We start from the raw sequence: 17,373 nt of genomic DNA, 5'->3' as shown, positions 1-17,373 counted from the left end.
TAAATTTTACAAAAAAAAACACAAATATCTTCCATGTTCACTTTAAAACGCAGTCCCACAAATAAGAGTCCTTGAAAGTAATGCTTGCACTTCCTCCGTGTTCCAATCACGTGCTTCGCTGATGCCCCGCCCACACCACTAACTCTTCACTCGTGGTCTCCTCTGATTGGCTGCGCGTCCAGCCAATGAGTCTCAGCCATCTGTGCAGGAACACAACCGAGCCATATTTCCCTGAGCATTAGCTCGAGCGGTTCATTATTATATCAGGATCTTAATATTAATACAGATCCTTTAACAGTGCAGAGATGCGGGTCGCTGCAGCAGTGTGCTTTATATCTGCACTGGCTTTCACTATACACGCAGATGTCTATTTTAAAGAGCAATTTCTGGATGGAGGTAAATCTCTCTTCGTGCATTACACCAGTCACTCACAATTTCTCGGAGATAGCCGATAAATTTCGTGAAAAAAATCGATTTTCTTGAAATAATGTCAAACTAATGTATTTTAAGATGTAGGAAGCTATTAAGTTTAATGCATTTCTGTGATCAAAGTCATTTGTATTGTTTCACCGGTGTCACTTTCATTACTATATTTGAATATTAAACCGTGTTTTACAACATGTCATGCTAAGAATACATGATTTGTGAAAATGATTCAGATTTTTGTCTTAATTCGTGGATTTTGACGTATGAATTTTGAATCAAAGTCTTAGGTTTTGGTTTCAGTTCACTGTTTAGACTATTAAACGGTAGTTGTCGTCTTAAAAACAAATTTAAGACACTAGACTTGCGTATATTATTTACTTGAGCATAATTTAAATGCACCCATGTTAAAATTCCTGCCTGAAAATATTTTCGTGTAATGGCTGATGAACAATACATGGTCAATATGTATCTTTTATAACTTATAAATATTTTTAAATGTTTATCTCTTTTAACATAGGTAGATCTATCTTATAGAAATAGTGCTTTTTTTTACTGTAATATTTTAAGTTATTTCTTGATGACAGCAAAAAGTTATTTAAAAATAGGGACGATATTTGCAGCCACAACTACATATCCAATATCGGTTTATATGATATAAATAAAATAGATAATATTGATGACTCATATGTTGAGCATTTTTGCTATTTTCGCAAACGGCTAAACTAAACTTTGTCTCTCCAGATGGTTGGAAAAGCCGATGGGTCGAATCCAAACACAAATCCGACTATGGCCAGTGGAAACTGACCTCAGGGAAATTCTACGGCGATGCTGAGCTTGATAAAGGTCAGAGGTCACGGCTTCTTTCACCGGAGCTCGATGGCTTATGCAAATGTCATCATCTTTAAAGAAAATTCAAATAGTCAATGTGAGGTGACTTATAATGCAATGGTTTTTCCCCTTCAAGGTCTGCAGACAACTCAAGACGCCCGGTTTTACGCTCTATCCAGTCGCTTTGACTCGTTTAGTAATGAGGGTAAACCAGTCGTGATCCAGTTCACTGTGAAACACGAGCAGAAGATCGACTGCGGAGGTGGGTACGTGAAAATCTTCCCCGCCGACCTGGACCAAACCGATATGCACGGCGATTCACAGTACTACATCATGTTCGGTAAGTCATGGATGGTGAAATGACGTTTTGTTTGAAATAATTTACATAGCCAACACTCATGGCATATACTTTTACTATATTTGTGCCATTTACACTTGTGATCTTCCTTGTAGGACCCGACATCTGTGGCTACAGCACCAAGAAAGTTCACGTCATTTTCAACTACAAAGGCCAAAATCACCTAATCAAGAAGGACATCAAATGCAAAGTATGTTAACTGTTTGAACAAAGATGTAAAAATGCAGGATCCAAACTTTTTTCAGACCTTAGGTACACACATTTTACAGAAATGAAGTGTAAAAAAGTTGTAGAATTGTGCGTTCACTTTAAAGCAAATATAATGTACTAAACTAAATTTATTATAAACAAAATACATATTTTCTAAAATACTTTGGACTCTGGAAATCAAAGCCATAAGTATAAACTAGATGTGTTCCAAATTTGAAGTTGGTATCACAAAAATTGGTTTCGTTTAGGTGCTGTACCAAAAATAGCCACCGGGTGACAAATCAACAATATCAAAACAGTCGCCAAATCTGGAGACCTTGAGTCTCAGACATTCCCGACGACATGTTTCGTCAAGATTAGAGAAAGATTTTGATTATAAAATAGCACAGTATAATATGAAACATGGTTCTGCCTACTAGTGGGAGGAGCTTGTTTTAAAGTACTGTTAGGTAGCACAATGTCTGGTTTTCAAAGGATGGATTTTAAGCTTTCAAATGATGCCTAATTGATTTGTGGTAGGAAAAATGTGTGCGAAATGGCTGTTAATAGGTTGAAATGTTTCAAAAAGACAAAATAATTCAGTTGCTCTGTTTGCGCCCGTCAGGACGATGAACTCACTCACCTGTACACGCTGATCCTGCGGCCGGACCAGACGTACGAAGTGAAAATCGACAACGAGAAGGTTGAGTCTGGCTCTCTGGAGGAAGACTGGGACATGCTTCCTCCCAAAAAGATCAAGGATCCAGAGGCCAAGAAGCCCGAGGATTGGGACGACCGGGCGAAAATCGACGATCCCGAAGATGCAAAACCTGAGGCACGTTGTCAATCGATGGTCACCATAACCTGAACTGTGCAGTATTTCTAAATAGTTGTTCTTAGACATTAATCCATATATCCCTGTGGTTCAGGACTGGGACAAACCCGAGAACATTCCCGACCCTGATGCCAAGAAACCAGACGATTGGGATGAAGACATGGACGGAGAATGGGAACCTGCGATGATCCCCAACCCAGAGTACAAGGTACAAAGCCACAGTCCTCACGTAGAAGATCCTAATCTTAAACTCAACCGAACAAGCCACAAAGTGGTTGAATTGGATTAGTTTGACAGTTGGGGGACCAGCTAAAACCAGTTTAGGCTGGTCTTTCCGGAAGAGTAGGCGGCTAGCAGAAGGTTTTGGGTTCAATCCAAAGTAGGTTTGGACTTTTTGAGAGGGATTAATGCCCTTAATCAACATCACATGGACTATTTCTGCAATTTGCAGTATTTTAAGTGATCGTAAAGGTAAAAGGTTGATCTTCTTGATCAGGGGTGTGTTTCCCAAAGCCAAATATAATTGCAAGTTCTGTCATTACCAACAAGATTTAACGGAACTTGCGACCATAGTTGGTTAACGATGCTTTTGGGGAACGTATCTAAGTGATTGTTTATTAAGCAGGAACCAGTTTCACCAACTGATCTAATGACGTTTTGTTGATTGTAGGGCGAGTGGAAACCAAAACAGATCGACAACCCCAACTACAAAGGCACCTGGATTCACCCTGAAATCGACAACCCAGAGTACACAGCAGACGACGCCATTTACAAATTCGAGAAGATCGGCGTTCTTGGACTGGATCTTTGGCAGGTACGGTTTCGATTGGTGTGCTGTCGGTTTTCAACAGATTTAGTTTGGTGTTCACTGGTAAAATTTAAGCAGACATTTGACAACTTTTTGAGGGGGGTTTTGCGATCAAAATGGCTTTTGTGGTGGTAATTTCTGAAATTGGGTTAGGGTTACGGACACATTTACCATATTAGGTATGATTTTTAGAGCTACAATATCTTACCAGTGTTATTTTAGTATCATTGATGTACTATTATGGTTTTATTAATATTTTGAGGGTTTTTTGGGCAAAAACAAACAAGCTTTCTGCATTTGTCTTACCAAATTCTGACACACAACTGTTTATTTTTGCAAATTAAAAAGAAAACAAAGTATTTTACAACGAAACGTTCGAGAACAGCATTTTCTCATGTTTTTTTTTGGTCAAATTCATGGATGTTTTGACATGTTAACAGAATTAAGAGAAGTGAAACCAAGCGTGCAAGTACCCCATTGGGATCTTTTTCATGCCATAATACATCAAGAACTTTATTTAGTTTCATCACTAAATACATTTTGTCAATAAGTTATATAATACTGCACTTTTTGTAAAGATTTTGTGGTTAAATGGTGAATGATTCAGGAAATTTGATCTCAGACTTACCTTTCTTATAGGTGAAATCTGGAACCATCTTTGACAACTTCCTGATCACCGATGATGTTGAGGAGGCTGAGAAATTCGGTACAGAAACATGGGGCGCAACGAAGGTAATAAATTGGGTTTATCTCCACAGCAATGTGTTCAGTTGTACATTTTGATGATGTGCGTCTTAACGGTGTTGTATTTGTGTATCAGGGGCCAGAAAAAAATATGAAGGACCAACAGGAAGAGGAAGAACGGAAAAAGCGGGAAGAGGAGGAAAAGAGCAAGAAGGATGATAATGAGGAAGATGAGGATGACGAAAATGAGGAGGATGAGCCAGAGGAGGAAGAGCACACAGAAGAACCTCCTGAGGAGGAAGAGGAGGGTGACGACGATACGCTCACCAAAGACGAGTTGTGAAGACTCCCTTGCTGAATGAGCAGATCTGACGTGTTTCTGTTGTGTTTTTCTTTAAATGTGGTGTGAATTATTGGCTCTGCCCCTTCTAGTCAAATGTCGCATCCCTAAACTCAAATTTCTTTTGGTTTTGCTGCTAGAAGCCCCACCCCAACATGTTCATAGTACGACCTGTTAAACTTTAGACTAATAGATGTTTGGGTTTTCTGTTCCCGTCTCGAGGCGTGCAAGGGGAAAATTCTGATGTTGATCATATGTTGGATTTGCACTTTTTTAAATAAATGATTTATTTTTAAATCCTCGTCTGGGTCATTTTTCCTACATTTTCCCTCAGTATGTGGATTTTAAATTGTCATAATTTTAGTTTGAAAGAGTAAGGTCATTTATTAAGCAAAATAAACACTTAAAGAAAACCATTAAAGCGTATTATTCAGTTTGGTTCAGAATTTGCATGATTTATATATTTATTGGTGAGGATTTAAGTAAAACGTTGTACAACTTTCCTGACATAATGACAAAGTCCCATTAAAATACTTTTTAAATTTCCTAATTTAGTTTGTTATCCTTTAATTAAGACCCTATTTTCATGTTGACTTTTTGACCATTTTAAATCATAATTTTGTAACTGTGACGTAGTATGTTATAACTTGGACTTTTTTTGTGGTCATTTTGACTTTCTCATCTTGTCATGATTAAGATTTATCAAAAAAATTGTAAAATGAGCTCTTTATAATAAACGATGTGTACATATTGTCGAAAAATAAGTAAAATAACGTTTTTTATTTAAAAAATAGCCCACTTGAATATATTTTATTTCATTTATAAGAAATTTAAATGTGTTTAAGACAGCTCTATCTTTTTCTTCGTTTCCAACATCGCTGTTTGTCACTGACCTCGTGAAGATAGTTCTGAGGAAAGTTCTAGAAACCAGTTGAGTATTTATTCCGATATTTCTAAAGTCTAAAGACTCTTTGGGGTCACTGTACGTCCACGTGTCTTGTCCTATTCAGCAAGTAGATGGCGTCTTCCCGTAACACTCACACACCCGCTCATCCCTGCCGAAAAGATAGCTGAGTCACATCTCCACACGCGCTCATTCAGGACACTTCCGAGGCTGTTTTTCGCGGGGTCTCGCGCTCGAACACAATGCTGACGATCACTCTGAAGACGCTCCAGCAGCAGACATTTAAAGTGGAGATAGACGAGGAGCTGACGGTGAGTGTGCCTGTTTGTGCCCGTGTAAACATGTCTGTGCTCGGGCATAACGCGCTGGGAAACGCCGCGGCCTCCGGTGCTCTGATACATGTGGGTCGCGAGCGCGGACAGCCGCTGTCATTGTAGAATAATACACTAGAATAGGTGACGTCACAGAGCCGCACATTCTAACGGCTATTAATTTGAAAATAACGGTCGCGTTGTTCACTTCAACGGTCTGTTTACACTCTCGTCTATGGCAAGCAGGTTTAACACCTATTCGATTAAACTATAAGCATTTTATGTTACTTATTTTATTTACTAATCCGATTGTGACTAGTATCTTTTGTATTTCATCGGTTTCTATTCATTAGTAGGCTACTTGTCCCAAAAGTTCGTCACTTATGCTTATTACTTGTACTTGTTCCTTTGGGACTACCACTGCTATCCACACAAGTTTAATTGTCAAACAAATTGTTCATTTTTCCCGTTGACCTCACTGTTAACTATACACCAACTAGTATATTGTTGCCTGTGCATCTTCTAGTTTTTCTATTAAATAAAATATTCCGGTTTTATTAGTCCTTATTAATAAAATATTGTATTAGTTCTTATGTATACTAATATTTATTTAGTAGACATTTGTATTTATCCCAACTGTGACTACTAACATTTATTTTCTCACTAGTTTACTTACCATAAGTGATAACTGGTAAGAATGGCTATTTTAACTTAATATTCAAAAATGTATATTACTAGAAATGCAAAGTATGCTACTAACTAACAACTGAAATAGGCCTACAAGTGTCTAATGAATAGTAGCCATATATCTATGGTAGTTTGATTTTAGGAATAAATATTAAAACAGCTTGCCATGCTTCTGATTTCCTTGAATGACTAGGTTTATTGATTACTGATATACTATATAATGTTATAAAATATTTGTACAACTTTTTAATTAGAGTCAGATTAATGTGTCTCAGTCATTTAAAAAGTCATTAAAAGTTTGAAATAATTTGTGGTGAAAATAATAAGCTGAATCGAATTACTTTGGTTCTTTAACTTATTATATAAAATATGTATCTGATGAAATATTGTCCTTGTATATTGTAAATACAGGTAAAGGCTCTTAAAGAAAAGATACAGGAAGAAAAGGGGCAAGATGCTTTTCCAGCTGTCGGTCAAAAACTAATCTATGCAGGTCTGTTTCTTTCAACAGTTATACAACTTGTTTTCTTCTTCTTTTAACATTTTTATTTCTGGCATTGCAAAATTTAAATATTAAATACCATATTTTGCTTTTCCATGCATCACATTCTTTTTTGTGTGGATCTCTTATAAGATACTATTTTATTTATTTATTTATTTATAATGTGTTTTTCTCCATGAAATGCAGGCAAAATTTTGAATGATGATATACCTCTAAAAGAATACAAAATAGACGAGAAGAACTTTGTCGTGGTGATGGTTACAAAGGTACGGCTGTTTTATTTCTCGCAATCCTCTCATTGCCTTCATCAGGTTTTTGCATTTTAGCATGTTCAACATGTATAAACGCTTCACTTCCATTAAAGCAGAATTAATTCTTTGAATTCTTAAAGTAGCTATGTTTCAATCCATGTATTTTCCTTTTGAAGTTTGCGATACTGCATATAAATCGCTGAATGGAAATATCGAGATGTGCTTAAAATCTTAAAAATGTATGCACATAATAAACAAACATACTAATGCTCAATAAACTTAAACGTTAAGAAAACGTGTGATAGAAACACATTTACAGAATAAATTCCACTATGTGTAAAAAAATCAACAGACGATGTGATTGGATAACTGGACTAACCAGTGGACCAATCGCATCGCACAGCATCTCACATTTTGTTTTAGTTGTTCTGTCATCAAAATGATTTGGTATTAATCCCATCTAGAAGTGTCTCACATTATTGCGTTCACAATTGCAAACATCAGGCGTCTGAATGCAAGAAAACATGACAACAGTTACTATTGCATTTTGTCTGTGTCAAACCAGGCGCGATACCTGATAAAGAGTTTTTGTTCTAAGTTTTGTTAACAGTTTCTATTTCTGGAAAAACGACATATGTTATGTGGGGGGGGGGGGGGGGCAACTTTTATTTGTATCATCGCTAAGGGCCGTACACACCGGGGCGAATATCGATGTGTGTTATTCGCCAGCATTTTTCAGCTCGTTTTTTGTTCACATCCAAGCGATTTTCGCTGAGTGAACATGTAAATTCATTCATTTGATGACGTTTAACGTTAAACAGAAATAGTCGTATACTTGCCGTATATCTTCTTCGCCGTTTCGTATGTGTGCTTTGTGTTTCAGCGCCCCCAAGTCGTGTTTTACTGTAACTTTAGAAGTTCGAGACATGTGAGCAAAAGCGCCAATCTCATTGGTAGGGCTGGGCGATATGGCCCAAAAATCATATCTCGATATTTTTTGGTCAAATGGCGATATACGATATATATCTCGGTACTTTCTAAGTTTTCTATTTAGATAAAGAAAATCTTTATATTTAAAAAAAAAAATATATATATATATATATATATATTTAAAAAAAAAAAATATATATATATATATATATATATATATATATATATATATATATTCACATTCGGCCCAATGATATCCTACAAACAATGTTGATATTGAAGGATATGGAAACAAATATAATATAGGCTATGCAATATATTATGTGCAAAAAGCTTTTGTTTTTATATTGACTAGAAGCTAAACTAAAAATGAAAATAAAAACAAACAAAAGCACAAACTAATTATATTAGCCTGCATTTGATTACCCCATTATAATCACTTTCACTTTCATTAAAAATATATACTTGTAGGTTTAAAATTCCACATATGGCACATTTATTTTCTCCAACAACAAATATTTTAGCAATATGTTTATTTTAGTCAGAATTATTGCGTACTACGTAGTACTATTCACGCGCATGCGCGCGCCGGCGCTCGTTCAAGGAAGCATGAATTTTAGCGGAGATTCACTTCCAGAAGCTCGTCCTCTTCTGACATGGACATATTTGTTGTGAAATGGACATATTTGCTTTACTTTCTAACATTTACAGATGGAGAATATGTGAAATGTAAGTTGAGCACTGAGGAAAGCACCACTCAAACGAATTAAACAGCGCAAGTATATCTGTCAGTCAGCAACAGTGTCTGTCAGAGCATTTGACAGGGCGGCAAGCTGCCTTAAACTTGTTAACTATATCAAAGTGATTTTGACGCAATTAATATAAGCTTGTGTCATGTTTAGGACAAATTGTACTACGTAGCCTAGCTACTTTCACTGCAGCAGCTCACACTGCAACCTCCGCTATTTTTCAGATGTGCTCATATCAAACTACTGTATCGATATAAACGGTATTGCCTCATTCCATATCGTTTCAAAAAATATAACGATACATCGTACATATTCGATATATCGCCCAGCCCTACTCATTGGTCAGTTTTTGACGCGGTGCATCAAACCAAAAAAACTAACCTGAAGTGGTTTAAAAAAAAATTATTATGCTTTTATGCGTGGCGTTTTTCACGTCGGTGTTTACACTCACATTAGCGCCTTTTTGTTTAGTAAAGGCGCGTTAAACGTCTGCGAATATCGCGCGCGAACTTCGTCCCGGTGTGAACAGGCCTATGCTTTGCGCACATTTCAGATGTTTTATGCCATGTTCCAATATTTCGTAAAAGTTACATTTGCAACTTTGGATACAAACATAGCTAGTAGTTCTCTGTGCAGTCCTTGTTTCTCTTTCTACAGCCTAAATCTGCCACACCTCCACAAGCTCCTGCTCCAGTTAGCACATCTCTCGCCGAAACCCCCGTCCATCTACCCACGACTCCTGCCGCCTCCACAGTGCCTGAATCAACCCCTGCTCCCGCTCCTGTAGAGCCAGCGCCCATCACAGCGCCCCCTGCTGCCTCGGAGGCTGCTGCCGAAACGCCCGAGACTCCTGAGACTCCTGTTAGCGAGACTCCTGCTCCGATCTCAGAAGAGGAGAACCAGGCCGCCCAAGAAGAGCAGGCCATCGCCCAATCAGAAGCCAGGTATGGCCACGCCCACAAAAAATAATGTTTTTTATTACTAAAAAGAATGAAAATCTTAATTTGTAATTTTGTGTAGCATTATAGATGAGTTGGGTCTTTTAGAAGCAGCTGCATCCATACTAGGTAAGTTTGGGTTATTTGTTTTTGTTATAAAGGAGAAATGAACTTGACGTCAATATCTGTCGTTTTTTTAGTTACGGGTCAGGCGTACGAGAATTTGGTGACGGAAATCATGTCAATGGGTTATGAGAGGGAACAGGTTATGGCCGCCTTACGAGCAAGTTTCAACAATCCGGACAGAGCCGTGGAGTACCTGCTTATGGTAAGAGTTTTATTACCTGAAAACGCTTTAAATGCATATTTGTGCTTAACGGCAACATGAAATGACATTTGTATCTCGTTTATTTTGGATTGTGACACGTTTCTGAGTGAAACAGGATTTTCTGTTTCAACTGTTCAAGAGTGGGTCCATTTCGTTGGCAAAGTAGCTTATTTAATATGTTGTTTGGATAATTACTCAACTTTTTAAAAAATGACTTTTTAAATGTGTATCTTACATCAATGCAAACCATTTAGATCACCAAACAACTTTTTTTGGTGATCTAAATGGAAATCGAACCTTTAAAAGTTCCAGAAAGATATGTTTAATTTTATTCGTTTGTAATTTGTATTTGAACTAGTCTTGTGTATTGTTGGTGCTGCAGGTAAAAAAAATAAATAACAATATAGTTGCAACGATATTTGTCTGTTCATTCATGTTGTCATGACGACTGGACGCAAGTATGTCACGTAAAGTCCTTTAGTGCGCTCGCATAATTGCAGTGTGAAACCAAACCGAAACTTTCTGAAAACGTGAACTTTGGTTCGGATCTTGGTGCTGACTTTCAGGTGTGACAAGTGTTAATCAAAACATTGAGAAGTCGTTTAATTTTTGGGGCCAAGACATTTCATTTTGACTTATAGCGCCTTGTTTGACTTCACACATCAGTGTAATTCCGATTTAAACCACACAAATTCACGAGTTGCTAATGTCCGTTCCTCAAGGGTATTCCCACAGAATCCGAGCAGCCGCCACAAGAAGTGGTTCAGCCCAGTGCCGTGTCCAACCCCACCCCCCCTGCCCCACAGCGACCTCAGCCTCCACCCGCCGCCACACCCGCCGCAGCCGCCGGTGAGTGGACATTTGTTCAGGACTCATGGAAATAGACGCTAGTTTGGCCTTCAGCTGCCACGTTCTTGCTAATTCCTTAAAATGTTATTTCGGTAGCACAGCTGATGGAGGAGTCTTGACTATTTCAGTACACTTGGATGTACTGGTGTTCTTTACTTAAGTGTTTTTAACTTAATCGTAATGTATTGTGTTGCACATTTGATTTTTAAACTGTTTGAAACACTGGTTAAACTATTTACTACTTCTTGAAATTTGGTGATTTGTTCTCATTTAGGGTCATGAATGTGCATGCAAAATATTGAGGCATAGATGTGTTTTGGAAAGGCTGTACACATTTTGGTGAATGCGATTGTGTTGGACCCCATTGGTTTCCATTCAATTCCCCAAAAGTCAACACTTTGAAAAACAACAAAGAAGCATGGTGAAAAATAGAAAACCTTTATTATAGACTTAAAATATGAAATATGTAAGATCTTTAAGTACATTTTAGAAATGTTCTTAAAATATTTTTTGGCTGTTATTTTTCTGAAAGGATAACAATTACTAGTTGTAGCACTGAAAATAAGTCCAAGAAACAGATATAGCAAAAAGTCAAAATCCATTTACAACAAGTACAAATAGCGATAAATCCTGTTTAGTATCTAGTGTACAAATAATGTTAGAGACTATTTATACCTGTAGTTATTTGCACCTCAGAGTAAAATCAGTCTCTAAAATTTGTTGGAAAACAAAGTTAAAACATTTCTTTGACATGTTTTTTTACGACAGCACAGCTAATTTCGAAAAAAAAAGTTTAACAATACAAGCGTAAGAATATTTTTTAACAGTTCATCATTTCTCAATTTTATTTTTTTTTAATAAATTTATATACATTTGTTTTATTTTAGTAAATGTTTATTTTATTTAAAGTAGCTGTTATGATTTTAGTTTTTAGTTACAATGTTTTTCGTAGTGTTGTTTTTCGCCAGATTGTAACACGAACACGTATCCATATTCTCAACACATACAGTTTAAACACACATTGACATTATTTTTACTTGACATAAATTACACAGTGTTGCAAAAAAAAAAACTAAGTTCAAAACAAAGAAAATCCTTTTTTTTTTCACTTTTCCTTGATTTTTGGTCTCGGGCCAGACTCCTGTACAGCCCTTTCTATACTGTGAGCAGGTGAGTCCGGATCGGCACCGGTGACGGCGAACCCGCTAGAGTTCCTGAGGAACCAGCCGCAGTTCCAGCAGATGCGGCAGATCATCCAGCAGAACCCGACGCTCCTGCCGGCGCTGCTGCAGCAACTGGGCCGAGACAACCCGCAACTCCTGCAGGTGGGCGGAGCTTAGCCGAGTCCCGGCCAATAGAGTGCTGCGGTGACAACTGGGAAATTTTCACATTCGTCTTGACTAGTCAAACATTTGTTTCCTCTGAAATTGTCATGAAATTTTCACACAAAGTATAAAATAGAAATGTTACTTTGGCAACTAGCTCAAATAAATAAAGTTTTTGGTTTAACATTTTACAATTGGGTAGTAAATTAAAATTAGTTTTCTACATTAGTTAACATGAACTAATAATGAACAATACTTCTAAACCAAAAATGAAATTAAAATTAATACGATTTGACAGCACTATATGTTTAATGTATGTATAATAATATGTTTGTGTGTGTACAAACCGATTAATCACATCTAAAATGAAATTTAGTAAAGATATGTGTGTGTATATATTATTTTTATTTATATTTATACACACCCACATATACATACATATTTTCGTGATGTCGTGCTTTAGAACAAAATGTCCAAGTATTGTCAACTTATACCTTATTTTACTAAATTGAAAAACCCTATTATAATAATATATATAATAATAATATATAAAAATCCATAGGAAAATCATGAGGGAAGCAGTGGCGAATTAGTCTCCCGGGTTTTGGCGCATTTACGTGAGCAAAACCACCAATCTCATTGGTCTGATTGGCGTTTTTTTTTTTTTTTTAAATGACACTTTTACAGGTGGCGTTTTTCGCGCGCGAAATTCGTCCCGGTGTGAACTGGCCTTTAGGCTGTTTATTGGTGGGCGGAGCTTAGCCGAGTCCCGGCCAATAGAGTGCTGCGGTGACAACTGGGAAATTTTCACATTCGTCTTGAATAGTCAAACGTTTGGTTCCGCTGGAGTCGTGAAATTTTCACACACCAAAGGAAGAAATAGAAATGTTACTTTGGCAACTAGCTGAAATAAATAAAGTTTTTGGTTTAACATTTTACAATTGGGTAGTAAATTAAAATTAGTTATCTACATTAGTTAACATGAACTAATAATGAACAATACTTCTAAACCAAAAATGAAATTAAAATTAATACGATTTGACAGCACTATATGTTTAATGTATGTATAATAATATGTTTGTGTGTGTACAAACCGATTAATCACATCTAAAATGAAATTTAGTAAAGATATGTGTGTGTATATATTATTTTTATTTATATTTATACACACCCACATATACATACATATTTTCGTGATGTCGTGCTTTAGAACAAAATGTCCAAGTATTGTCAACTTATACCTTATTTTACTAAATTGAAAAACCCTATTATAATAATATATATAATAATAATATATAAAAATCCATAGGAAAATCATGAGGGAAGCAGTGGCGAATTAGTCTCACGGGTTTTGACGCGTTTACGTGAGCAAAACCACCAATCTCATTGGTCTGATTGGCGTTTTTTTTTTTTTTTTAAATGACACTTTTACAGGTGGCGTTTTTCGCGCTCGAAATTCGTCCCGGTGTGAACTGGCCTTTAGGCTGTTTTTTTTTGCCTAGGTCGAAAGACAATGAGACTTTCGCAATTTTACAATTTGCATCTAGCCTGGCTAATGCCAGACGTCGTCTCATTGAGATTGAGACGTGGTCTGGGAACCACATGTTTATTTTCTCGTATTTGAGGCGTGTTTTACGAATGCCCAGAGTACGTAGCTCATAGCCAATCGTGTCAATTATACCAGGTGACGTATGTAGAGCCACAGAAATTATACGATGGGTCCAAGATATATGTGTACACGATGGCGTATGTAGGCAATTATTTCAGGATGGTGACGATTTGTATGCTTGCAGCAAATCACGCAGCATCAGGAGCGGTTCGTGCAGATGTTGAACGAGCCGCACGCTGTCGAGGCCGGAGCCGCCGGAGCCGCCGAAGCGCCCAGCGAACCACAGAGGAACTACATCCAGGTCACGCCGCAGGAGAAGGAAGCCATCGAGAGGGTGCGCGCACACTACCAGCGCTTTTCTAGACAGCTACTGGCAAATATTTCACAAAAATGTCACATTAGTTAAACATTTGGTGTCGTGGAATTGTCACACAAAAAATTACAAAAATTAGAAATGTTGCTTTGGCAACTAGTTGAATAAATTAAGTTTTTGGTTTAACACTTTACAGTAAGTTCCCTTATGTTAACGTTAGTTAACTCTAAACCGAAAATTAACATTAATATTATTAGACAGCACTATATATATATATATATATATATATATATATAAACATATTATATAAACAAACTTTTACGTTATATTCAATTAATCATTTTGAAATCGATTATTTGTGATTAATCGCATCTTTAATGAAAGTTAGTATATGTGTGTGTATTATATTTATATATATATTTACACACACACATATGTATATGCATAAATTTTAAACATGTATGCAATTAATCAATTTGATAGCATTATTATGTATATTTTGTATAATGATTGTACAACGATAATGATTAACTATTACTAAATTAACTCAAATTAAATTTAAGATTATTTACATTATTTAGATACTGTGAAGCTGCTTTGATGCAATCTATATTGTGAAAAGCGCTATATAAATATACTGGACTTACATAAACATGAAATTATTATTACTAAAAATGTATCCATAATTTTTTTATATATATATATTTTATTGTCCTAATGGTCATGTAGTTGTTTTGTGAAAAAGCAGAACTAAAACAATTTAAAATAATGTATTTTAATTGTCATAATAATGTGTTTATTAATTATATTATATTCACATGCTTTTAATTTTTAATAGTTACACATTTTTTTGCCGAATCTTAAAATCTGCTTATGTTTTGTAGTTAAAAGCTCTGGGTTTTCCCGAGGGACTCGTCATCCAAGCCTACTTCGCCTGCGAGAAGAACGAGAACCTGGCCGCGAACTTCCTGCTCCAGCAGAACTTTGACGACGAGTGAACGCGGAGGACGCCGGCGGAGAGGATGCGAGCGTGCGCATGTTGTGGTGCGTTGTGTGTGAATGTGTGCGCTGACGCGAAGAGGAAGTCGACTGATCTTCCATGATGGTTGTCGTGGAGTTTAAACTGAAGCCATGATGTGAGGTTATAGCCAATATCAGCACAGCGTTTTTATTTTGATAGATATAGCCGATCCTCCACGATGTCTGTTGTCTGTCTGGTTTCTGCTGCTATCACTGCTGTGTGCGTCGAGCGAGTTAAACCCCGGCCAAGCTTCATTTTTCGCCATCAGAATTAATGTTTTTAAACTGTAGTATTAATAAATAGGCGATTCAGTCAGGGTAGATGCCAAATTTAGTTTGTCGCCAATGGCGTTGAATAAATATGGCGTGTGCTCTAACTTCTCTAACTGCCATTTTATGTCATTTTTAACGTTTCATCATTTCCTGTCCAGCTTTCATTCAGTGGATGCCACACAGTATTTTGAGCCCACAGTATCGATGGTTGAGAATGCAGTCGGCTACTTACAGTAACTAGATTTTATTTCTGTTATGTTTACAGTCTAACCAACATAAAACCAGTTTGGTATGCAGTAGAAACTCATGCAGTGGTTTTGAACGGAGCCCGAAATGCTGCAACAATCGTAGGTAATGTATGTAGTGAAGCAACTGAATGTGATCGAGTGTCTCAGCGCGTCTCTAAAACCTCATGAAAATATGCATACATGTCATTTAAATATTTGTACATATTTGAGTGAAGGAGAAAAAAAGAGTGTTGTCTTGGTCTCTGTTGTACACGTGAGACAGTGCCAAACGAAATTAGAAACTGAAAATGGGAGAAATTGCTGTGCAGTGTTAAAAGTGGATGCAGAATGCATATATTTTTATATAAATGATGTATCCTGCTCCTATGGGTTTGATTTGTATAGAGTTAAAAGTGCTGGAAGGGTGTTATTTTTAACAGGTATAGGCAAGAGTCCTGTTTACACTATGTGATGTAGTTTTGAGTTTTTATCTCAGCGTTTTGTATACTTTCTTTTTTTTTTGTCTGATGTGTAGAAAGTAAACATGACAGAGTTTGGTCTTAAGCACAAAATGGTTTGCTGAGTGGTTTATGAATGTATTGTTTTAGTGGTGTGTGAAATAAATTGCTTTTAAAAAGCTTAATTGGAGTTCCCTATTGGATGGCCAGTCGCACGTAGGTCTAGAGCGCTGCTAGCCAATAGGAACGCAGGATATTTCAGGGAGGCGGGCCAGAAAAAATACACAAAATCATAGGTTCGAGTCCCGTCTCGACCACAAATACCATACAGTGTATCTAGATTAAAAAATGATTACAAATTCATGTCAAGTACGATTTACATATAATAAACTAAATTTGTGCTGAAAATATAATAAAACTTATAAGATTTGTTCTTGTGTAGGATGTACGAAATGTCCAATTATCTCAATAAACATTTAAATTATAATAGGGTATAGTTCTCTTTTAATATAGAAAATATTTGAATGTGAATAATTGCAAAGAACATTTTGATAATGTTTTAGACCTTTATTTGTTTTAGAGATTTTCACATTATATTTCTTTAACTATGCACAGAAATCCAATATATATATATATATATATGAAATATAACCAGAGTAAACACCAAATAATAAGTTTATCATTTTATTTATAATACATAATACAATAATATACATATTATTATGTAAAACTGAAAAAGGTAATGTATTAAATACCGGGGTTCGATTCCCCGACGGGGAGGTGGCAAACTTTTGACTATCTATTTCCTTTTTATCAGGTAAGGAAAATTAAAGTATCAAAAAACAAATTTACACTTGTTATTTGTACTCTTTACACAGTTCTTCTGCAGTTATACTTGAAGTTAAAGGGTTAGTTCACCCAAAAATGAAAATTCTGTCAGTATTTACTCACCCTCATGTTGTTCCAACCCCGTAAGACCTTCGTTCATCTTTGGAACACAAATTAAGATATTTAAGATATTAAGATCGCTCCTGCATACAGTCCATAGGCTTCTTGAGGGACTGGCTCTTGCTGTCCCCGAAAAGTCATTAAAGACATCGTTAAAATAGTCCAAGTGACTACAGGGGCTCAATCTTAAGTTTATCAAACGACGAGAACACTTTTGTGCGCAAAAAAACAACAAAAATAACGACTTTATTTCAACTATTCACTTCCTTCTCCATGGGCCTGT

The 17,373-nt window shown here is 36.4% G+C and overlaps 2 protein-coding genes across 3 annotated transcripts; both read left to right on the top strand.

Moving 5' to 3' along the window:
* Positions 1–203: 203 nt before the first annotated feature.
* calr3a (calreticulin 3a) lies at positions 204–4,765 on the top strand. The gene is made up of 9 exons (XM_039682381.2): positions 204–396; positions 1,168–1,269; positions 1,391–1,594; positions 1,708–1,802; positions 2,427–2,636; positions 2,731–2,844; positions 3,307–3,450; positions 4,084–4,176; positions 4,265–4,765. Exons 1-9 carry the CDS (start codon positions 306–308, stop codon positions 4,469–4,471), a joined length of 1,260 nt encoding a protein of 419 aa, XP_039538315.2. The 5' UTR covers positions 204–305; the 3' UTR covers positions 4,472–4,765.
* A 683-nt stretch (positions 4,766–5,448) lies between these two features.
* On the top strand, positions 5,449–16,327 carry rad23ab (RAD23 homolog A, nucleotide excision repair protein b). 2 transcript variants are annotated; one of them, XM_089121097.1, is made up of 11 exons: positions 5,449–5,683; positions 6,782–6,863; positions 7,059–7,138; positions 9,460–9,746; positions 9,823–9,869; positions 9,941–10,068; positions 10,791–10,917; positions 12,088–12,242; positions 14,036–14,185; positions 15,049–15,208; positions 15,723–16,327. In XM_089121097.1, exons 1-10 carry the CDS (start codon positions 5,615–5,617, stop codon positions 15,160–15,162), a joined length of 1,239 nt encoding a protein of 412 aa, XP_088977223.1. In that variant the 5' UTR covers positions 5,449–5,614; the 3' UTR covers positions 15,163–15,208; positions 15,723–16,327. The 2 variants fall into 2 exon arrangements, with proteins under 2 accessions (XP_088977223.1, XP_039538859.2); XM_039682925.2 differs by having other exon boundaries at positions 15,049–16,327.
* The last annotated feature ends 1,046 nt before the right edge of the window (positions 16,328–17,373 follow it).

Source organism: Pimephales promelas, chromosome 2 (genome assembly GCF_988280905.1).
Source record: "Pimephales promelas chromosome 2, fPimPro1.hap1.1, whole genome shotgun sequence".
Classification (NCBI taxonomy): Eukaryota; Metazoa; Chordata; class Actinopteri; order Cypriniformes; family Leuciscidae; genus Pimephales; species Pimephales promelas.
Note: the sequence above shows the minus strand (reverse complement) of the source record. Positions and strands in the feature narration are given on the sequence as shown.